Here is a 24,979-nt window from a genome sequence, read left to right as displayed (position 1 = left end):
ATTCTAAACTAATTTTGTAGATCTGGATCTTGGATCTTAACTATGATTAATTATAACAAAAATATAAAAGACGTAACCGTCCAAAGTGGTACCACTTCTTTAGCCAATTTAATTTATTCACCTGTGGTGAACTAATAGGTTTATTTCGTTCGTTGAAAATTGAGTTAACATCATTAAATTTTACGAAGAGAATACAAAAATGTTTAAGTTCCACATTTACGAAAATATTGGAAAACAAGATAATTAGGATTTATTTTAGAAAATAGATAGATATAATTTAGGAAATTGGTTTTTAAATAAAAAACTTGAAATGTTTTAAAATTTTATATATATATGTCTTATTTGAAAGTCGCTAAAGTAGTAAATTTTAACAAAATTATGCAAAAAAGTGAGGAACTAAGAGCGGAATTATCGAGGAACCAGTTTGCATTGCTCACCTGAAAGAGCGCTCTTTCAAACTGATCCGTTCGTGAATTAGGTACTAGTCCGCCCGAGCAGAATTATCGAGGAAGCAGTTCGCATAGTTAATCTGAAAGAGCGCTCTTTTGAACTATTTCGTTCGCGGACTGTACAATCCAACACTTACTTCGTGACCAACCAAAGTTTCACTTCGAACACGAGTGTTTTATCATGATATTGTTCCAATTTTGGCGTACCGTCTTGTACAAAGAATTTTTATGGTAAATTTTTTTAAACTATTAAGAATTTTTATTTTGTAATTTTTTTTCTTAAATATCGTTTAAAATATTTAGTATTTTTAAATTGTCTTGCATGATATAACCACTCTAACATTCCTTTTAATTTGACATACATCTATAATATCTATAATATTTATTAATCAATAAATACCTATAATGTAACAGCATTAATAAATTAGATTAAATATTGATGAACTATATAGGTAGGTAAGTACTACTAAAGCAATGTGATATTGGCATTGTTGCTAATATTATTAACCTTGGTGTATTATCATGATAGCTATCAAAGTTTTTAATAATCGTGAAGGTTTCAATATATTGTATTTTATTTATTTACATTTTTAATATAGAAAACACGCAGATTTTAAAAAACAAAAAGTCACCTTTTATTACAATTATGTAGTACCTATAGTCGGATAAAGGAATACATAAAATAGCCATTCTTAGAGATTCCTCAATAACAGCTAAGATTTTGATGGTTTCTTTTTTTTCAAAATGATTCTTTTTGTACATTATTTAAAAGCAGAAACATTTCAGAAGGGGAAATAATCTGGAGGGGGGATATGCAATGTCGCGACTCATATATCGACGCCTAGCCTAAATCGCTAAAGAAAAAAGTTTGACATTTCGGGATATTGATTTGATACTGTAGTTGTCATTTAAGAAAGGATTTTGCGAAGGGTGAAATAGGGGATAAAAGTGTGTATAAAAATATAGACAAACCGTTATTTTTGAGTTCACTACTTAACCAATTAAAAAAATTCTTTCAACTATAGAACGGTGCATTATCAGCAAGTAACATGGGCTTTTTTTATTTCCAAAAAAGTTAAGGTTTCGCATACATGTCTCGAATAGTTTTTCATAAGGGGATCGTTATAGGACACCTTCCACTACGCCTTAATCGAATCGGTAAGCGCCCAAAACTAGCCTGTTAAAATGTTTGAGATGTTATAATAATAATTATAATAATGGGGTTTAACCTCCGTTTCTCTGACATATGCCTTAACAGAGTCCACCCACATCATTATTTGTTAATCTTTATTTATTTAACTACATTCGTATATATACAATTACATTTTATGATGTGGGTGGAATCAGTTACTTTGTTCTTATCCAAGCGACGCCAATATGAACAATTCTGCATCCCCATTAATTATAATTGTTCATACTGCCGGTGCCTGGACTCGAACCCACAACCTCCTAGTCAGTAGCCAAACGGTCAAGACTAACGCCTTAGACCGCTCGACCACTGAGCCGGTTTGAGATGTAACAGGCTCAAATTTCGCCATAGCAAGTTTGTAATATATAAATAACGGGCTACCATTTTTTTTGAAAGTATTTACAAGTTAAATTCACAGTTTTCTACTCCAATCCATTTCGAGTCTTGTAAGTAGGTATAGATTTAACAGAAAAAATTTGCGTATTATTGATTTTTCAACGGGAAATTGTCTCACCTTTTATGCATGTCGAATTGAATTACGAAATTATGTGAATAATAGGGCAAGTATGTTCATGTTGATAATTAAATTTTTCTAAGGGTTTTGTATTTGATTTTTAATAGTGAAATTAAATATAATTTTTATGATAAAGACATACTAAATACTTAAATAGCCTTTCAATTTTTATATTTTTATTGCGTGGATAGAAATTTTAAATAAGAGAATTTTAGGTAAAATTAGTATTAAATACACGAAATGTGTTTAGTTTACAAAACTCATGAAAATGAAATAAGTATTTTTTTTAGCATTATTTATTTATTTTCACGATTGTAATAATAGATTAATTGGATCAAAAATAAGATCTATCATCGTCAAATACTCATGATTTTAAAGAAAGAACTATGAGTGAATCAAATTTCTTTCAAATGAGAGTGACTAAATCTTTCAAAGTATACTTACTCTTCAATTATTTATACTATAATTTAGATGAATATTAAAATGAAAAAATTAATTACTATTAATATTTAAAATAATTATTAATAAACAGGCCCGTACGCAAGGGAAGGGTTTTGGGAGTCAAAACCCTTCCCATTGAGAATCTGCCCATATAAATTTTAAACTAACAATATAGTCCTATAAATGCACCCATTTATGAGACTTATTTCCATCGACGAATCCAATATCCATACATATTTTGAGCTCAGTACATTTTTTGACTTTGTCTTTGAGTCGAGTTCTTCAAACAGAAAACCTGGATCTTGGCGAAGCTATCGAAATAACTGATGCTGCAAAACATATTTTGCTTGAAAGAAGAGGAAACGTTGGAGAAGAGTTCAGGAAAAAATTTTCAAATCCATGAACGATATCTGCGATGAATACGACATAGAAGTGCGGAAGCCAATGTTCGTGTCATTTCAGAGTCTACTCTCAAATATACAGACTGATTCAGTTGAAGATTATAGATCGAATTTTGAATCACAATAATGTTTTATCAAATTTAGCTTGTCTCTTTCTCAATAAAATTTTGATAAAAACTTATGCTCGACTTTTTCCCGTGACATCTGGGTAGATGGAAGTTTACCTTTGGCGAAAACACATTGCCGGGCGGGATGCCAAAAATTCACTCGAAGCACTCTATATCTGCAATAAAGATGCGTTTTCGAATCTCTACTAAATGCTTTGCGTTCTGGCAGTTTTGCCTGTGACAACAGCGACGAATGAACGATTCTTTTCAAATTCTCAAATTCGATTATTTCCGTTGTCTCAAACATACCTTAGATCAACAATGTCTAAAAATCGGCTAAACGATTTAGTCCTCGTTCAATACTCATCGTGTTGTGGGGGTCGATCCGCACAGAGCTTTGGAAAAGTTTCTTCTTGTATCTCGAAGAATTTACGTATTGAAAAACAGTGACTGAATTTCACGTTTTGACCTTATTAAGTGTTCTCTTATTAAGAATTTCTTGTTTTTATTGATTTATGACCCAACATGGCGAACAAAAGTTTGAACCCCTCCCTTGGATAATTCCTGTGCACGGGCCTGTTAATAAGTACTAAAATGAATAAACTTTTTTGTTTCATTAAGTATACATTTATTTTTGCTAAATAGTTCCAGATTTGACTTAAAAAGCTTCGTGATTTGATGCAATGATATGAGTTTCTTGGTACAAGAAACTATTCGTTTCTAAAATACGACCCATTGTTGTAGGAAATCACAGAATAGTTTTACTCAATTATATTATTACCTAAGTCTAAGAAAATTGAATTTCTTAACACAACGTTGTTTTGAATCAAACGATTTAGGTTTTACACAAAAAAAAGACCTATTAAACCCCGCAGACGTTTGACTCCAGATTTCCATTTTTTACAGTGTAGGTTTTTAAATGATTTTTAATATATCTACCTATAAAAACAATTTTAAACATCTTACATGAAAATCTTTAATCTAACAACGATTTTGCTGCGCATTCCGCAATAATGAGTTTTGGCAAAACAATTTTTTGTACATATATAGACCATAATTAAAATTCCTGTACTTTGATCAATGTAACAAAATCCTATCCTTAAAATCAATTGACATTGAAACATTAAGCACAGGTGATAAAAATAAATATTTGACAATAAAAAATTAATAAAGCTACTATTTTCGAAACAAAGAAAAACAAGTTAATTTTAATTAAATTAGTATGTATAATATTATTATCGAGCCAATTTGTAAATATTCCAACACATTTTCAATTGTAATACTTTTTTTTTATTACAAAAAATTAAATTAAATTTGACATTTTAAAAAATATGATTGTATCAATTTTATTATTCGTAAAGAAAAAGTGATGATTATAATATATCCTTAAATCGACCTTTGACTGACTTTGATGTCGTGCTTAACCATAGGAGGTATTAATTCAATTAGTTTTTCACAATTTTTATGTTATTTGTATTATAGTTTCAATATTTACAATTTTTTTCACGTAGGGTAAAGTTTTGTACCTTGATATCAACATACCTTGGATCCTCCTTTAGTTTTTTTTTTAAATAAAATATTGCCTATGTTCAATTTTAATTGCCGGAGAGCCGACTTCCGATTTGAAATCACAAAACACAAAAATTGTCTTCATTTCACAAAATCACATTTTAGTTAAATCTTTGCTTCTTAATGAGTATCTATTTTGTTTTGCAATATTTCCGTTTTAAACATGATTTAGAATGTCGAGGAGGTAAAGATTGAAAAGACGTATCATCATAAAAAAACGAAGGTACCCATTAGACAAACTTGTAGGGTTTTCAATATTTCTCTTATGTTGCTGTTTCAAAGATAGTGAACTTGAAATTTAATATAGAAAGTATTAGAAGATAATCAGTGGGTTGATCCAAGGTACACCAGGCTGTTATCCATCAAACATTATGGTATTGTATTATAAATCACATATTAATAAAATTTGAATAGAAAAAAATCAACAAAGACTATTTAGATTGTGGGAAAATGATGCTAAAAGGATACATTTGCATTGTTATATTTAATTTAAAAAATCAAAAACCCGACTGCGTTCAATAAAATCTGAAAAGAAAGAAACAAATCCATTAGTTTACATACAGTCTAGATTTTAATGAGCTCTATTTTTAAAGTCGCTATGTAAACTACTGGATTTTTCTTTTCAGATTTTATTTCGAGCAGTCCCGTTTCTGATTTTTTTTAAATTATTTATTTTATTTTAGACTTTCTAGTATCCTACATTCTTGCATAAATTAAAACATTTTAAACCAATTTATTATCCCCAATTTATTTTAAACATACAACTTTTATATTTTGGCAGTACCTTCTTTTAATTTTCTTTATTCCGATACCCTTTTCGATAGGTTTCGTTAATTTTTTTTATTAAGGTATAACTATTTAACGTCAAAATACCGACATTTTGTTTTTTTTCTAAGCATCTTTCTAAGGCACTGGGGTTTTCAAGATGAACATAACGATACCTTAACTGTCGAGATCCATCAAACCGTTTGGAAGATACGAGATACAACATACATCCATACATACATACACACTAGATATGAGCGAAAAACATAATCACTCTTTGGCAGTCGGGTAAAAAAATTTACTTTAATATTTAAATGTTCTACATCACTATGCGCTCCGAATGCGATAGTATAAAACACCCTATATACAGTACTATAAAATTATGTTTATGTTTAGGAGAAAGGGGATGAAAAAGCTCTTAATGAAAGTGTTAAAAGCTCTTTTGTATTTAAGATGTTCATAACAAAAATTGTTTTCAAATTTCCAAACTATAAACAACTATTTAGGAATTCTCTTTATCATCGTTCTTCATTTATTTGAGGAATTGTTGTGTTAAGTTTTCGAACATTGTTTGTTGTATAATGACTAAGATATATAAATATAATGACACGCAAAATAAACCTTCGTCACTCATTCTGGCATAAACTCTTCATAGAAAATATTATTACATAAATAAAATGCGAACAAAGAAGAAGCTTTATTGATTCGTTTTTGTTTTATGATATTCTAAATTACTCCACCTAAACAGAGCTGGATTAAAATTTGGAGGGGTCCAGCGTGCGAGCTTTCGTATAAGATTATGGTTGAGATACCACATAAACCTACTTGTCTTATAAAGACTTTAATGGAACGTTCAAACGATGTAGTAGATGTAATAGACAAGGGCTGGAGAATTTCAAAAATCCAAAAACATTTCTTTTATTTATTTATTTTAATATTTTTAATTTATAAAATATTTTTGATATTTTCCGTGTAGTAGAGTAAAGGAATTACTCTAACTTTCCTGAATTAAATATAACGAAAACTATTCCTTCTTCTGAAATTTTGTAAAGAACCTTTTTTTATGTAAAATTAACTCACGAATAAATTTTATAATAGTTTAAACTGCCATAAACTTAGGTCATAAGTCATTTCTTACAACCGAATAAAGCGAATCCCGGCGGAGAAACTTCACATGGATTTTCTAAGGAGGCAAAACCTATATTTAAGTATTTTCACAAATATTTCCAGAAAATAAGTGTAAAAAGAGTGCTAAAGTACATCAAAACAAAATAATTGGCAAAAAATCAATTTAATCGGATGATTAGAATTTGAAAAAAAAAAAAAAAAAAAAAAAAGTAAATAAATTTTTTCGATACATTTACACAAGGGCCACAAATTATTTACAATTTTATAATACATTTTTGAACAACAGTAGTTTCACTGTGAGTTACAAAAGTTTATTAAGTACTAAGAATCTTATTAAAACAACAACAAAATTAGAAAAATTTTTGTAGTTCACTTTTGAAGCTCAAGGAGACAGTAAAATTATTTACAATAATAAAATTTAAAATTAGGCCTGATATTTTGTTATGATGGAATAACTAAATCTACTCTTAAAAATAATATATCGTGCAACAAAGGCATTATTTGTGAATTACATAAGCCATTTCTTTTCTGAATGCGGGCGAAGTTTCCTTTGCTTTATGCACGATTTTCCCTGGACGAAAACATAGTTAACTGTTCAATAAAATTAAATTTGGCGACCAAAGTGTGGAAGTTATATTCCACACGAAAAATAATGCTGGAAAGATCATTTATTCTGCATAAGTAACAAAAATAATTACTGAGTAAAACTACCTTAAGGCTGAATTGCCATGTAATTTAGAATATAAAGAAATACGTACACCTTAAACAACGCCTTCGAGGAATGTATCCGAATTTCCACGTGTTACAAGATGGTCGTCTTGAATCAAAACAATCCATTTTTACCTTTTAATTAAACTGTTTATATATATAACGAGAAAAAGTCGCACACTTTACAAAACAACTTATAACGTAAGTAGCAGATAAAAAGATTATATAAAAAATTCTAGAACAGTAAATTTGACACAACACTATACAACTGAATTCGCGAACTATATGTTTTTACAGCGACCATAAACAACTAATAATGCCTGTAAAATTAATTTTTTTTTTCAACTTCTATTTAAAAAAATACTGAATTAGCGTCAACAATAGCGTCAGAAAAAATTCACCAAATAAATATTTTTATTTAGAATCTAAAAAGTCCTTGATCATCAACACTAAATTAGCAATTTAGTAATTATTCATTTCAAAGTAACACCACCTGTTTTAATGAGCGTCAAAATGATTTGGCAACGCCAACATGCGTTCTAACATTATTAACTTACGTATTTCGAATGAAATTATCACAAAAATATTTATGTATTTCAAATATTACGTATTTTCTGAAGTATATGTGATAAGATTAGTTAGATTTCCTATACTTTTTATTTATTCTGGCAAATATTTGCAACGTCAACAAGGTCATTTTTTGGGTAAATTTGTTGTTAAAATTAGACATAAACTATATTTTATAGCATTTTTCGAACTTAAACAATGATATAATTAATAAAACAAATAAGGAATCATATTAGGAGAGCTCCGACTGATCTAATCAGGACCAGATTTAGCTTAAATATCGTCCTGGAGCACCGTGAAAAAGTCATCCCATTACCTATATCCTACATAAAATGAGTATAGCTCTGGAGAATAGTTTCTGAATAAATACAGGGTTTTCTTTTTAAGTTGGCTTACGCTAGATGAATAAATTTTTTCGAGGAAAATGCTTAAAACGAAAAATATTAGTTTCGAATGTTCACATCTTATACCGACATCGAATTCGATCAAAGTTTTCAGGCTAAATTAAAATTTTCAGGTTAAATTCCCTCTGATTCATAACTGGCAAACATTAAATGAACGCTTAAAGTTAGAAAGTTGTTCTTTATAAATAAGTAAACATTTTTTGTTTGAAAATTTTTTTTGAATAGTTAGACAGTAATTGAAAGAAAAATTAGTGTTAATAGAAAAACAAATCACTTTTATTGGATTTATGTGAAAATTTTTTTCGAAGATTGCCTAGATTTCGCTGAATTAATTATACGAAATCAACAATTTTGGGTTAACACTTTTCAGTTCGTTTTTGCCTTCGATTCGGATTGTGGAAAAATATTTCGAACAAAAAATGTTACTTTATTAATCAATAAAAACTTTATAATTTAAAGTGTTCATCTACCGATTACTAGTTATGGAGTAGAGTGAGCTTTTCATTGAGCTTGAAAACCTAGGTCAAGGTTAATGTTTGCGTAAGATGTTAAGATGTCTGCCTACACACCCAACATTTTTCGCTTGAAACATTATTATCAATAAAAGTTATTTTTCGAGTTTCAAATGTATGTCAACTTAAAAAAGAAGAGCATACCCTGTATAATACGTCTTTGCTGTCGAAAATTTTTTAGAAGCAAACACAAAACACCTTTTAGAGGCAAATACAAATTTATTGTACGTATCTTTTTTTATACCACGTATGGAATATATCAAGGTATATTAAACATAGTCCCAAGTTTGTTACCCTTAAAAATATTGATGCTACAAACAAAACTTTGGTATAAATGTCCATAAAATCATCTAATTAGTCCATTTCTGTTTGTCCGTCTGTTTGTCTCTTCGCCTGTACGTGAACTCGATAACTCAAAAACGAAATGAGATATCGAGCTGAATGCTGAAATCTGTATAGCGTACTCAAAACGTAGAAAGCGAATTTTAGTTCGTAAATGAGCAACATAAGCCAAGAAAATCATATACAATAAAGAAATAGAATAAAAGTTTGAAGCAAAAAATAAAAGTCTAAAAACTTTAAAATTTAAGGAAAAACTAAAATGAGATTGGATCGTATTCAATGAAAGTTTGACAATGTTCATTCGAATAAGTTAACGCCGTAAATTGTTCAAAAAATTTATTTAAAAAAGTTAAATATCTTCGAATAAAAATTTGTTTAATAAAATTGATCATTGTTTCAATTTTTTTCTTCATCGGTTTGAGGATTATCCAAACATCCAAATTGTTTTTTCGTATCTTCAACATATTCATCGATTTGTTGACAGCGTTTTGGATATTTTCGTTTAACCTCATTAATTTTCTCCTTATATTGCTGATCATTTTTATAAATTAAACATTTAATTAAATATAGTTGTGGTCGAAATGCATCCTCATTTATTCGTAAAGCCCATTCGCAATCCGTTTCAGCTTTATCATACAAATTTAGGTACATATATGTTAAAGCTCGTGAAGCGTATAGTGTTGGATTATCTCTAATTAAATCAATAGCTTGGTTGTAACAGGTTAATGCTTTGTTTAAGTCACCTTGACGAAACGCACGATCTGCACGCGTTTTTAATGTTTCAGATTTCTCGGTACGTATTTTACGATCTGCGGCACGTTGCGCCGCATCTTGCTCCATACTTCGCTTCCATGCTTCCAATGACATTTGTGATGGATTATTATTTAAATCGTCGTCGGAGGTTAAAGGGGTATCTAGAAATTTGAAGGTAAAATAAAATATTTTTAGATTGAATTCCTAGATTTTAAGCGAATAGCGTAAGAAAATAAGAAAAATGAAAGAAATAAATGCGAAACTTTATTTTCGCAGGTATTTGCTATTATTTTACTCTCTTTCTTTTAACTTTTCCCATCATCAAATCGAGCTGAAACTTGGCACGCAGACTTGCGGCAACGATAAAAATTTAAAAAAGGTAGTATACATTGTTAGCAATTTGATTTTTATGGGTTATTTTTTATCGATTTTTTACACTATTTTCCTAGTCTTCAATTTTGCACATTTTATAGCGAAATTATCATGATTTCGTAGCCTTAGTAATGACTAAATTTTCGCTTTTAGTTTTCAATGTCTCGAAAATTAAGTTATCGAAAAATTTGAATTCTTCATTTTGCTTTATTTCACATGTAGATCAAAGTTATTTACAACTAGATTGATACCCGCCCGCTTCACTGGGCTTAAAAGAAAAACCACCGCTTTATAGCCTCCACCCTCTCTTGATATACACAGTTTTCAATTTTGTGAAATGTAAAATAGTCATAATTCATTGAATCAGAATAGTTGGCCATGATTTGTTTGACATTTAGTATTTTAAATTTTTACAGAATTCTTTAATTTATGGTTCAAAATGATCATAGATCTGTTCCATCTATAATCATCATATTGAACCATAAATAAAAGATTTCTGTAAAAATTTAAAAAATGGTAAATGTCAAAATAAATTTAATTTTTGTACTTTTATTATTTTTTTTTAAATATATCTTTATAGATTATAGTTCATATTCATATATAGTGTTATTCTGATATATCAGCTATATTGCTGTACAGTTTTATTAAAAAACATTCTCTAGTTTTAGCGTGAAAGCGTAACAAACAAACAAACAAACAAACATGCTTACTTTCACATTTATAATATATAGGAATTGCGGCACCACGAAGATGTTGAAAGTGGAGAGTATGATAACGGTGGCGCCACGATTAGACGATGAAATATGCTTAAACATAGTAAAACAAATCGAAAATGAAGAGTATCAATTTTAGAGTTTCCGTTTCGGAAGTCTACATTTGACATTAAACATTTGGCTATTTTTTATCTATATTTTTATCAAAAAGTAACTTACTTTTATTGATTACAGATTTATTAAATTTAGTTTTTGTAATAATTTTTTCACCATCTCCAAATGCAGTTGTATCAAATTCTGGATTATATTTTAAATAATCGTCCGCTTGTAATGTACCAATAGTATTTTTTTCTTCATCTTTGGCTGATAAATTATTTATAATTTTTGTAACTTCATTTACACGCATCATAAAATTATTGAATTCTTCTTCATTAATTTTAGTCATTTCTTTCGGAAAACCGTTTTATTTCAATTAATCCACTTCCTAATATTGATTAAATTTGTTGTTTATTTGAAATTACATCAACAAATATTCAAACTATTATTTGCTATAGAAACATCAGCATAGTTATCTTTCAATAGACATGCGTACCTGCATTGCTGGTTGCAACAACAAATAAAAGGTACGTAAATAACAATCTAAATTCGGAGAAAAACCAAAAACCGATGCGATAATCTTTATAGGATTTGTAATAATTAATATGAAAATATAAGTGGTATAAAATGCACACTTTTAAAAATTGTGTTTTCTACCTTTTGGAAGATCAATGAAAGTAAATTTGTTAATTCGTTAAACTTCGACCTAATAGAATTCGATTGTTTTGATTTTTTATTTTAAAAGAAAAAGTTAAAAGAATAAGATATAATCTGTAAACAAATGGTTGGAAGAGACTAGTTGTAAGATAAAGTGATTTTCCATCCTGAAAAACCAGTTAAAACTAAAAGACTCGATTTTCATTAGTCAACACATCAATTTATTCTATTACCAAAATGACTTGTTTCAATCCTCGAAAAAACTGCCAAACAATTACAAATTGATTTTTATTTGGACTCGCTAAAGAAAGATAAGTCCTGGTAAGTGAGAGCTTTAGGGGCCAGACCAATAAAGTACCAGTATTTTTATTTTCTAAAACTTTGCTTATAATAAACTTAAAGGAACCCCCGACACGAAATCAGGTGTGATCGATTCGTTTGAGGCATCGTAGCTCCTAAACGGATTAATCGATATCGATTTGTATTGTTATTAACCCTCGACCTATAAAAAGGGATGTTATAAGTTGGACCGCTATGTGTGTGTGTCTGTTTGTGTATATGTCTGTCTGTGGTATCGTGGCGCCTAAACGGATGAACCGATTTTGATTTTTTTGTTTTCGTTTGAGAGGCAAGTTAATGAAGAGTGTTCTTTGCTATGTGTGAAGTGCGAGTTAACATCTTCAAAATCGGCTCAGCATGGAAAAGGCTTTAAGGAAAAAGATAAAGTAATGAAGAGTGTTCTTAGATATGTTTCAAGTGCGGTTTTAGGGTAACGTACTCGAAAAATTTGTCGGGGATTTTTTCAATTTTGTAAATTTCACTTATTGATTGAAAGGTAATTTGATCAGGATTATTATTCTATGTTTTAAGGAAACTCAGTCGTTTGAAGATCATCACCTCTTTTCTAGTTGTTATCAGCTATGGAACCCTAAACTCGCACTTGAAATATAGCTAAGAACAATCTTCATCTACAATACCACCGACAGCCACATAGAAACACAGATACACAGACACGACAAACTTAGAACACCCCTCTTTGTTGGGCGGAGGTTAATAAATGTTATAAGGAGGTACAATGGAGCAACCGTAATACTTGTAATTAATTTCAAGAAAGTTTCAGAAAAAATTACAAAATTATTAAGTCTGGTTTACTTAATAATTCTGTGAAATTTGTCCTGAAATTTTCTTGGAATTCTAGTGTCCCTAAGTTACTTTTTTTTTTAATTATTAGAAATATATGGCGCAGTGTTAGCTACGGCAATTTCAATTTATATTGCTAAGAGGATACGAAAAATGATTTTTAAAATATTATCTTAAATGATTTTGAAAACAGCACCGAAGTTAACGCAACTGCTCAAGTTCCAGACTTACTTCACCCCTACCTACAAAAACAAAACTTTGTTATCTTAAAATTATTATTATAATTTAACTTTTAAAATTAACATTTTCTGCCATCGCATACATTATGTAAATATTTTTAAGTTATGATAAACTCTATATTTTGATGGTATTTTCCTTGTATGATTATTATAAAAAACTTTGATTATTATTCAAAATAAATATAATATTCAAAATAATGTAATATAAAATATAATATAATAATATTAATAATATAATAATAAGTTCGCTGGGCAATGTACAATGTATTTTCTTCCCAAGTAAAATTTGTAAAATAAAAAAATGAATAAATTGCAAAAAATAAAATTCGGAAGGTCATCCTATTTTGCCTGCTTTATTGCCATGAAATTCGCATAGTAAAATCTATCACCTTAACAGCAAGTAGCGAAAAATCTTTTTTTAAAACTTGTTTTGGCACGTTGAGCACTTTTTGGATGAACAAAAATCGTGGAACCCGCGTCATCGCGCGTTTGTAATTGAACTCCTTCTAAATGGGTGAACCGATTTGGATGAAATTTTTTGTGTGTATTCAAGTAGATGCGAGGGTGGTTTAGATTCATTCTGTCCACAACAAAGTGTTTTTAAAGGTTCAGCACCAAAAAATTAAAACCCAGGAAATAAATGGTGGAAACGCATATATATATAATATTTATTTGCGCTCCCACCATATTTATCTTGAATTGTGAACAGCTATTTGAATAGTATCGAGGTGTTATTTATAATTATTCAGGTATTGCGAATAGGTACTAATTAGAGCTATATTCGAGCACAGCGAGCTTTACTGCCGAAAGCTCCAGTCAGGGTTTTAAGTTTTCTCTTCCGACGACAGTCTCCATGATCGACTATCTTTTTTTTTTTGGAAAATTGAATGACATGCCCTTTTATAACATACAAATGAGCTTTTCCCTCTGGAATTTAGGATCGAAGTATACTTTTACTGGCCATTTCGCTATCTTCACAACAAAATTGCTACCAAAAAATATGTAATTTTGATCTTTCAACAGGTATTCCGTCCCCGTTTTAAATAATTTTAATAATTATAAAATGTTTATGATATGAAACATTAAACTTAAAACGTACAAAGTTGTTGCCAAAAAATTTTTCATTTTAATTTTCACGATAATCATAATAATAATAATAATAATCATAATAATAATAATGGTATTTAAATAATTTTACACAATTTATTTTAGTATACAAAATATTTATTTTTAAATTGCTAGACATAAAAATATGATTCTTTTCTTTTTGCCAAAACAATGACAGACAATTATATGACTATTTTTTACAGTATGAGCGGGCAAGATGGATTTTATATCCACATCAGTTGATAATAAATTACTAATCTTATTGCAGTTTGTATACATAAAGCGATCAGAATTAATCTTTTGAAAAAGAATTACTTTTCAGATAGTTCACAAAAAAATATTTACAAGAAAGTGCAATATTGACTTTTTAGATCAATATTATTTCAACAAAGCTGTATAACAGTTACTTATTATTGGAATAGCGGTATATTTGTAACTAAAACAGAAGTGCTGTGGTTAACGTCTGCATTTGAAGTCAGCCTAAATGTAAAAGGATAAGGGTTCTCTTTCAGATTTATTTACTTTTTCTTCGAAGATGTACTATTTTGAAAATTACTGATGATGTTAGTCAGTGGTCTATTGAATAACCATTAAAATAGTACCTAGCTATTTTTTCTTAGACAGTTATTTCATAGATTTGAACAGTATTGTTATAAATTACAGTGGTTTCTTAAAATCTATCTATTTATTCAAAGCCTGCTGAAACTCAGTTTAAAATTTTTAGCGTAGTTCTATTTTATTTAGTCGTAAGGAATAAATTTTTTTTTTGTAAATCCTTCTTGCTTGACCATACTCTATTAAATAAAAATTATACAAAAAGTATTTTTAAACGGATGATTGTAAGTTAAAATGATTCAATATTTTTATTTCAGAAAATGAATAATGGCTATTTTATTTTTCGAATAAATCCCTTTACAATCTATATTACGTAAATATATATTTGAACGAATTTTTTCTAAAGACTCGAGTTTATTTGTGATACCGCAATTCCAGAATATCCAACCGTTTCTGTTGTATCGGCTTGTATAGGTTTTCGAAATAATTTTCTGTTTTCTGTTTTATACAGATTAAAAGTTTATAGAAAAAAGGACTATATTTCTAATAATTTTTTAAATAATGTTGACATTATTCATCATTTCAAAGGCACGTGGTGAAATTTAAAATAAGATATTTTAGAAGACATTAATCTATTTTAATAACACCTGAAGCATTACGGAAATTTTCTTAATTAAAGGCGTAGTACATTGGTACATTATACAATGACATTGAAGCTAAAAACAATTACATTTGTCATACATTTAAATAATAAATTTTTTTTTTAATTTTAAATATCCTAAATTAATGTAATTACGTTTTGTTCACATATTTATACTGAAATGTTTATAATGTAACGCTTCAAAAAAAAACTGAATATTTTACAACTAAAATTCATGTAATATTTGTATTATACACACAAATATTAAATTGAATTAAAAACATCAAATAACTATTTTTTTTATAGCTGTTAAAATTATTAAAATGAAGTTGCCAAAATTTCCGTACAGAATATTCCATTAATATTGTTTACAAAAAGCATTAATTACAACTATTACATATTTTTTTGATGTTATAGACAAAATGTAAATAAACACGCGTCAAATTTGAGTCATATTTCACGGAAAAATGCTTTCGTATAACAAATATAGACGCTGGCAGGATGATTTTCAATTAGGTAGCTTCAATTAAGCTTGCAAATTGTTTTCGATAACAGCATTTAAACTAGTGTTAAGTTTAAGAAACATATAAATCTTTTTTAGTCAACAGTTTGTAATGACAAGATGATTTAAACCAATAAAATAACACTAAAACAAAACATAAAATTATTTTATTTATCGAGTTCTTTTGTTATTTATTTTGTAATCGAGTAATTTTATCTCAAAAGATGTAAGTGTTTATGGATTAAGAGCCAGGTCAAAAAAAATTCGTTGAATTTACTAAAGCTAATAATTTGAGGATTGGCTAAAGTAGTTGTGTACACACATATTGCGGTCAGTCAAGCGAACGATAGAACAGGGGTCAGATATATGTTATCGAAACGGTTAAATTTTACATGGTACTAAAATGAATGTACTAACGCTGAAAATTGTTATACAGAGTGTATATTGCATATAAATCACAGTTATGATTGTCAGTCAGTTAGGTGTTAGAACAGGGCTGGTCAGTCAGCCCTTATTTGTGAACAATATATACATCAGATTCATTTATGATTTCCGTGGTATTTAAATGAATTTATTAAAGTAGAAAATTGTTATACAGCATATACAAGCTGTATGACAATTTAAGTGATGATCAAATATATCCTAAAAATTAAATATCTCTAAATATGCAAAGTATCTCCTAAATATACAAAATACGAAGGTAGTATCGCATTTAATTAATTAAGCTTTTTTATTCAATGGTTCTAAAACTCTAGTTCCTTTGACAGCGCTTCCAAGTGGAATAAGTTCGGACCCTTACCCCAATATGACGAAATAGTATATGTTTATTTTATGAGGGACAACGTTATCAAAATTTTTAGGGTTTGTTTTTTTATTGAATCCATGAAATAAGGTCATCAGCCACAATTAATAAGAATTTATGCATCCAGATGTTAATTGTCAATAGAGGGGAAAAGTAGTCTAATATTTGACTTCAACTGTTTAATTCGAACCTTAGAACAATAAAACATTAAATATTAAACAATTTATTCCTATTCACACAGTGCCAACAAAATAAGACGAAAATCTTGCTTTTAGAAAAAATTGTCACACCACTTGGTTTTTATAGTAAAAAAAAATTCGTGCCTCAGATTTACGGGGCCCTTTGCAAAGCCCAGGCCAGGGAGTTCCCCTCTCGCCTCTTTCGTCAGGCCTGGTTGTTATTTAACGTGCTGAATAACAACGTGCTGGATTACGTATAAAATAAATTTGTATATTTTCACTGTTGCAAGTATAGACAAATAAATTTGACTAAAATAGAACATATATTAAATATTATATATTAAAATAAAAATAACCTTCAAACTTGATAATTGCAAATAATAATTAAAACAATATTAATTAAATTAATTAACAGAGTACTTCTAAAATTTAATTCAAATTGGTTCATCAGCCAATATTATTCATATGAAAAATTAAATAATTGTATATATATTTCACAATTATATAAAAGCATACATAATGAGCTCGTTATTACTATATAAAAAAAAATTATGTATGTAGAGATATGTGTATATATTTATTATTTTGAATATTAATGAGAGGTTTATTTGATGTCAATGTACTTAATTAGTAATTAATAAATATTGTGTGGTTGTATAACTAGTTTGAATCGTAAAGGTTAATTAGTTATCGAAATTTTGATTAATAAATATAGGTAGGTATATTGTATTTACCTAATAATCAATAATGTTTCTAAATATAGTCATTTAGAAAAATTCAAATAAGAGCAAAAACATACAAATATTCCGTCTAATAATAGAAACAAATTTCGAACTTCAAATATACCTATAAAATGTTTTATGATTTTTACCACAATCAAAAAAATTTTTTTTGGTGGTTGATATATAAAAGTGTAGGTCTGGAAAACTTCAACTCAAACAAAAAGTTAGAGATAGAACAAAAGTTTAAATATAAAAATGTTCCTTATAAAAATTTGAACCTTTGTTTCAAACATTTTTTCGTCAACATCACTGTGTACCCGTAAGGGCGAAAATTATTCGCAAATTGTGCAGTATATGTATTAAATGGGAATATCAGTTATGTATGTGTGACATGTGTGTATGTGTGATGTAACAGTGCAATCAAAACTGTCTATACATGGTATTGCAACAATTAACTCAGTTAATTGTTTTTTTCACTTGTTTTAACAAAATAATGATCCACTGAGGTTCATTGGTATGTAATATGTATATAATACCTCAATAGACAAATGATATTTGAATATCATGACTTTTTTGAATTCATACATCAACACACGCTCCAATAAAAATGTTAAACAGACACCTACACACGCTGTGTGTTCCACGCTACGATGATTAAATAAGCTCCACATTTTATTCACCGCCACAGGCTGGGTACGATAAAAAATAGAAATACAATTCATCAAATACAATAAATAATTTTAAAATTCTTTTTAAATAAATAAATAAATACCTACATTATTATTAAATCGCTGATCGAAAGGTATTGATTTGTTTTTCATCAAATTCCGAAAATCGAAATAAAAATTGTAAAAATTTACGATTTGTGAGTTTAGCCTCAGCACACAGTCGACAATATTATCTGTTTATGGTAACATTTTAGATAATCGCGCAATTAAATTGGATAATTATTCTGTAAAATATATTGGACTTTAATGCTAAGAAAGACTCTATCTAGTGATAGAAAAAAGAATTATTGTCAGAACGCCAAATATAGCACAGCACTTTAAAATGTATAATAAAGCATATATCTTCTGTCTCTTTCATCATTGAAATAATCAGCTGATTGTAACGAGAATGGTTTACATTTTGATACTCGTGGCTCTGACATCTTAATATATAGTATTAAGTTATAGCGTTAAAATCTCTGTTTCAGTGGAGTGGAAATATATTTATCATTAATAAAGTAGTAGAAAATAAATTTTCCTAGAACAATTATATTTTTACATAAAATCAATATTCATCGAGATAACTGTGCCCTTAAAATTCGAAATAGAAGTAACCCATTTTAAAATTTTAATAGGGAAGTTTAAGTGAAGTGTAAATGGGAAAATTTGAATGAAGTATTCTGTATGGATATGCATTCCCTTTTCCCTACATCGACTTATCTTTTTACTCTAAGCTTATGCATGAATGCAATAATAAGTACTGTAGCGGGCTTAACTTAATCTGTGCGATTATAAACTGTTTTATAATCTGTCGTATTGTACGCTGTGTTTATATAGTAGCAATCAATAGTCTAGCAAATTCTAGAACTGTCACGTCTGTTCGATTGCATATATTGTATATCTTTTTGGAATAGTCTAGTTTACATTAACACCACAGTACTATTACTAGAAAGTAATTGGTCTAATTTTTAAGGATCATATTCATCTACGGCTTATTTAAAAAAAGAAATTGAAATAAAAAAAAGAATTGAAAATGATAATTCTCTTTTCTTTGTTAATGTATTCTATTTGAATAACCTTCAAATTTTTATATCTGAATTTTTCACAAATCAATTGTTATCGAAGGTTGAGTAAAAATTAATATAAAAAATTCATTTTTCATGATGTAATTGATCCCATTATTGGGTAGACAGTATTTTTTCATTATATTAGAAAAAAAACTTTTATTTATTTAAAGAATGTACTGGACTAGAAAAAAATTAAAATCATCTCAAGAAATGTGAGGTGGAAAGAAATGTCAGGGACAACAGACTGGCAAAGCTCCTCCAAAGTTTTCAGTAATTTTTAAATATGCGTAAAATGTGCGTATTTGCATGCATTTCTTGCAACAATTAATGAAAAACGGATGATATAAGAATTTTAAACTTCCAATTAGACCGACATTAGACAAAGAGATCCGACTAGGCTGTGACGTCAGAGTCAATTACAGCCATGTGCTACCATAGCTCCTCCATGCTAAATTCTGTTTTGCTAGAAAGAGATACCAAAAATATTTGATGGCTTATACCTTGGTTGTTTTTATAATTATTTAGAAAATTATTTCTTTCTTTTGTTCATATATGAATGATTAGCTTTTATTAAAGCAAAATAAAAATAATGCATATTCCTTATTGTTTCAGCGAAAATTATTTTCACTGTATTACAATAAATTATTGGAAGCTTATATCTCGTGAAATATTAATTCAATTCATTATTGATTTTAAAAAAAGTAAAAATATTCATTTTTATACCCAACGTTCACAAAAACTCTATTATTTTGAAGTTTTGACATATCGACTTTTTCGCCTTTCATTGAACTAGGTCTAGTATTTTGAATATTTCCTTTGAATTAAAATACCTACTTTATTGATATCAAAATTCATAAAAACGGCTTACAGAGAAAAATATAAAATATTAAAATAATTTAAATTTAATTTTTCTTTGATAGCCCACTTCTCTTCGGTCATTGAACTCCATCAAAGTGAAACCACTAGAATTATAAACTTAAAATGATTAATTTCGAAGTATATAAACGGTAAATGTAAATAGTACTTATTCAAAGATAAAAGTTTTTCAATCTAAAAAAAAAAAAATCTGTTATGAACAACCACCAAAACATTTAAACAGGGTGTATCAAAAGACACGGACACACGCATCTATGAATTGATCAAATTATATCAAGTCGAAAAATATTTTTTGGGACCATTCTCGAGATAAATTTTTATAGTATTTATTTAAAAAATTAACAAAAAAAAACAATTGGCTGAGTTAATTGTTGAAATACCAGGTATAGACAGTCTTGATTACTCTATCACATTACACATATACCTATACATGTCACACATATATAACTGATAATCCCATATTAATACATACTATAAAAATAGCATCTAATGTGTGCCCTCGTGAGTAAACAGTGATGTTTACAAAAAAAAATTTCAAACAAAAGTTGTTTATTTATTTATAAAAAAGTAACTTTAATGGTAATGTAAAATTCAAAGCGCCGGGGTGCCCTCTACGTCCATTTTTTAAATTGTCTGATATATCGACATCCCCACGTTTTAAATTTTACATTATAATTAAAATTATTATCTATTATTTATTGCAATAATCGTGTTTTTTTAACTTCACAGTACAGGAAGTTATTGTAATAGGTTCGATTTTTAAAATCGACATGGCCATCTTTTCTAATATATTTTTCTGATATACTATGCATATGTTTTAGCTGTCTAAAACAATCCCTGCGAGTGTTATGGAAGGAGGATAAGTGGGATCAAGATAGGTGGAGGCTATTAAGCGGTGGTTTTTACCAATAAGCCTAGTGAATAGGGCGGGTATCACGCTAGTATATATATACTTCTTCTCCAAATTGGTGCTAATACCTTGTCCTTACCATGAAGCGTAAAGATATTTTGCGTAAAGATATTTTGAAAATTTCGATTTCGAAAATCGGATCCATTACAATAACTTCCTACACCGGGAAGTTAACAATCTAGCTGTAATTCGACAAGACGACCGTCTGTACGTAGAATGGATACTATAGCTACTACAAGCTACTACACTGAATATGTGTACAATGTTTTCGGTGTTAATGATAAAATTACACTGTTTTTACCGTAATATAAATGATAAAAGTTTTGAAAAAAATATATCAAAATAGTATATTGGTTACTGCTTACTGCTATTGCTAAATAGTTCAAGGTTTTTGAAATAAAACAACAGCCTAATTAATGATTAATTAATTACATCAACTTTATTTTTTGTTAAATTGAATTTGTCAGTCAACAATATATTACGGCAATCATATGTTTTTTATTCGTTTGAAATAGCTTATTTAATATTTATATGTCAGAAAGAAAATTCTACACATTTCTACGTTACAGGAAAATTTAAATCGTCACGAATTCATAGTACCAATTATCAATGAAAAGGTGTTTTTCGTAACCTTTTATACACATAAAAGGTTTTATTGGCTCACGTATATTAAAAGAAAACCTTTTTTCTTTCGATATAATAAAACCTTTATTGTATATAAAAAGTTACGAAAAACACCCGTTCATTGATTATTTGTACTTTAAAATCGAGACGATTTAAATTTTCTTGATCCTTTACAGTTTAAAATTTTTATTAATTTTCATTTTGTAATCAGCCGGCTAAATGTTGATTATTATTTTATTTTACTAATTTTAGTCCCAAGTTTGTAATGCTTAGAAATATCGATGATACAACTCTCAGGAAGTAGAAAGTTCGTAAATGCGTAACATAAGTCAATTGAGACTTGGTTCCATAGAACTCATTTTATTAATCGTTAGAGGTAAAAAAAAGTTTAAATATAAAAAAATTTCTTATAAAAAATTAAACCACTTTTGTTTGAAACATTTTTTCGTAAACATAGTTGTCTATCTGTGAGGGAGCAAATAAGGACAAAACTTAGATGTGCATTTTCTCCAAAACTATAAGATAGGAAGTTGAAAATTTACAGGTAGCTTCAATCGATGGTATTGTAATTCTCGAAAATCGAAACAAAAATTTAATTCAAATCTAATAAAATTTGGCCAAGATATACAAAAAATTGATTTTCTATACTTCAAGACGTCATTAAAATTAAAAATCTGATTTTGCTATATCACATCCAAATTTAATTTTTATAGAATTATTATTGCAGTATATCACATTGATGGAATTTAACAGCTTCAATTTACCCATAGAATATCAATACACTTTTCATCGAATCTATTTTATTTAATAACAAAATTAGATCCATAACTAGGTATTTGAACAGATAAGTATAGTTTTATTTGAAAAAGACGTGCATAGAATATAATTTAAGAAATAAGTTGTCAATAGACTTGCATTGTACAATAGATAGAAACCTATATGATGCATCAATCAATTCGTATCTAGAATTTAATAGAATGTCACTCACATATTATAATTGCATTCTATAACATATCAAATACATGTGCAGGTATATCACTAAAGATGGTCTTTGCAATTGTGACTTTAGTAAAATTATAACCAAAATCCAATACCAATTTCATATCTGTGGCCAAACCTTCTCATTGCAATAATCATGGTGCATTGATAAGCCCAAACTGTCAGCATATTTACCTCCTATCAAGTGCCCTTTAATGACTACAGGTGCCATTACTTCTAACAATGCTTCCGAGAGTAGCTTGTTATTCTCAACGGATTTATATGAATTGACGCTTTTGTCCGATATGTATGTGAAATTTCCGATTAGTTCATCGGCTTTAAAATATCTTGGAATATTCTTACAGTTGTCTACTGATAGCTCATTTAGTGAAGATCAACAGTCTGATGCTATAAAGATAGACTGAGATTAAAGATTTTATCGCTGCTTGAATATTAAGGTGATGTTGCTAAAATTTAGAGTTATACGTCCTTTTCCGAGTAGACACCACAGTCTATTTTAACCACATGCATACATTCTTACCGAGAACTTATTTCTAAAGCGGACTTAAAAATTTCTAGAGTCGGACTTAAAAGTTTCGAAAGTGTGTAGGCACATCTTTAAAGTCCAAGCATGATCCTAAAAGCAAATTAACCTCAATAAACGTCTACAGTAGTCCTTAAGTATCCCGCTCTCTCTTTGCTATCGATTTTAGCTGCAAGTTTCGTAATTTCAAAGTTATGTATTTGTAGTTGGAAAGTATCAGAACTCCTTTCCGAATTCTTTCAAGAACATTTGGTCTAGCCACAACTACATTCTTTAGCTAGATACAAACAATAATTCGTTTTAAATAATACGGTAGTTGTCTGATCTCTAATTTGCCATAGTACGCATAAAAATGTTAAACTAAACTTGATACCATGACAAAATTTGAAAATGAATGAATGACTAAAAAACGAAGAAGTTAAAAGCATTCAAAGATGATTTCCGTCTAGCAAAACAAACTTTAATATGTATTTTAAATGTATCTCTATGGTAATATAAGACAATGACGTCACTAACCTATATCTTCTACTTTGTTTTAGTAGGAATTTTAAACGTTCATATTTTGTGTTCTTCTAAAGATTTTCAACAACATGAAATGAAAAATTTAGTCAACATGCCTATTTTTCAAAATGAACCATTTATTATATGGAAGGAAACATGATTTATGAATATGATATATTCTAAGCGCTTCCAATCAGTAGCAGATGAGCCATATAGCAATAGGTAGTAGAATTTACTACGCACTGGCTTAATCCGGCTCTGCATCCAACTATAATGAAATTAAACACTGCTTTTAAGAATCTTTGAAAGCTTTATAAATTCGCAACTTAGTGTGATTAGTTTTAGTCTTACTATAACGAATATAATAAAACAGCTTTGATACTGAACGGTTTGTACACAGATATAATAATATACCGTAATTTCATTAAGGTATATTGCACTTAGGAAAATTATTTGATTATAATTTTATTGCAATAAAAATTTAATAATAATAATCAGAAGAGAAGAATACCATACATAGTAGTCTCATATTGAAGTCTAGACAGTATTAATGTTGCACAAAGCAAACTAACTCAAACTCATTCATATGCGTCGTCACACTGAAATAACTTTCATTCATAAAACTATTTTCAAACTTACCATATTATCATCGTATCGAATCGCTTTTTATATCAAAATTAAATAATAAAAAAAAAGTATTTCTATTAAATTTCTACGTGACGTGACTTTTGGTGAATATGTCCCTTGTCCACTACAGATTAAGTATCTGTCAAAGTTAAATGTCCCATATGATAAGGGTTTTGTATGATTCAAAATTGTCAGAAACTTTGTATATAAATGTAAAAAAGTTTAATGTAAGATTCATTGTTATGTTGTTTTCAACTTATTTTTTATATCATGTATATGAAATATATCAAGGTATATTAAGTTTAGTCCCAAGTTTGTAACGCATAAAAATATTGATACTACGAACAAAATTTTGGTATAGGTATTCATAAAATCACCTAATTAGTCTACTTGCGGTTGTCTGTCTGTCTGTCTGACCTATGGGTCATGTCAGGATCCATCTTGTAAACCATAAGAGATAGAACAAAGTTTAAAGGTAAAAAATGTTTCTTATAAAAAAATAAACATATTTTGTTTGAAACATTTTTTGTTAACATCACTGTTTACCCACGAGGGCGCTAATTAGTTGCAAA

General features: G+C 28.5%; 1 protein-coding gene across 2 annotated transcripts in view; it reads right to left on the bottom strand.

The window, feature by feature from the left end:
* The window catches only part of LOC123294736 (calcium-binding protein E63-1), a 55,468-nt gene that overhangs the window by 4,959 nt on the left and 25,530 nt on the right, over window positions 1-24,979 (bottom strand). Inside the window, exon 1 of one of the 2 annotated variants that reach the window (XM_044875867.1) lies at window positions 7,322-7,576. The exons of the other annotated variant lie outside the window; for it this stretch is intronic. Coding sequence (XP_044731802.1) covers window positions 7,322-7,400 — 79 coding nt within the window. The 5' untranslated portion in view covers window positions 7,401-7,576. Of the gene's footprint in view, window positions 1-7,321; window positions 7,577-24,979 lie in introns of those variants that run through there. 2 annotated transcript variants of the gene reach the window in all.

Source organism: Chrysoperla carnea, chromosome 3, assembly GCF_905475395.1.
Source record: "Chrysoperla carnea chromosome 3, inChrCarn1.1, whole genome shotgun sequence".
Taxonomy (NCBI): domain Eukaryota; kingdom Metazoa; phylum Arthropoda; class Insecta; order Neuroptera; family Chrysopidae; genus Chrysoperla; species Chrysoperla carnea.
The sequence above is the reverse complement of the archived record's forward strand: the minus strand, read 5'-3'. Positions and strand labels throughout refer to the sequence as shown.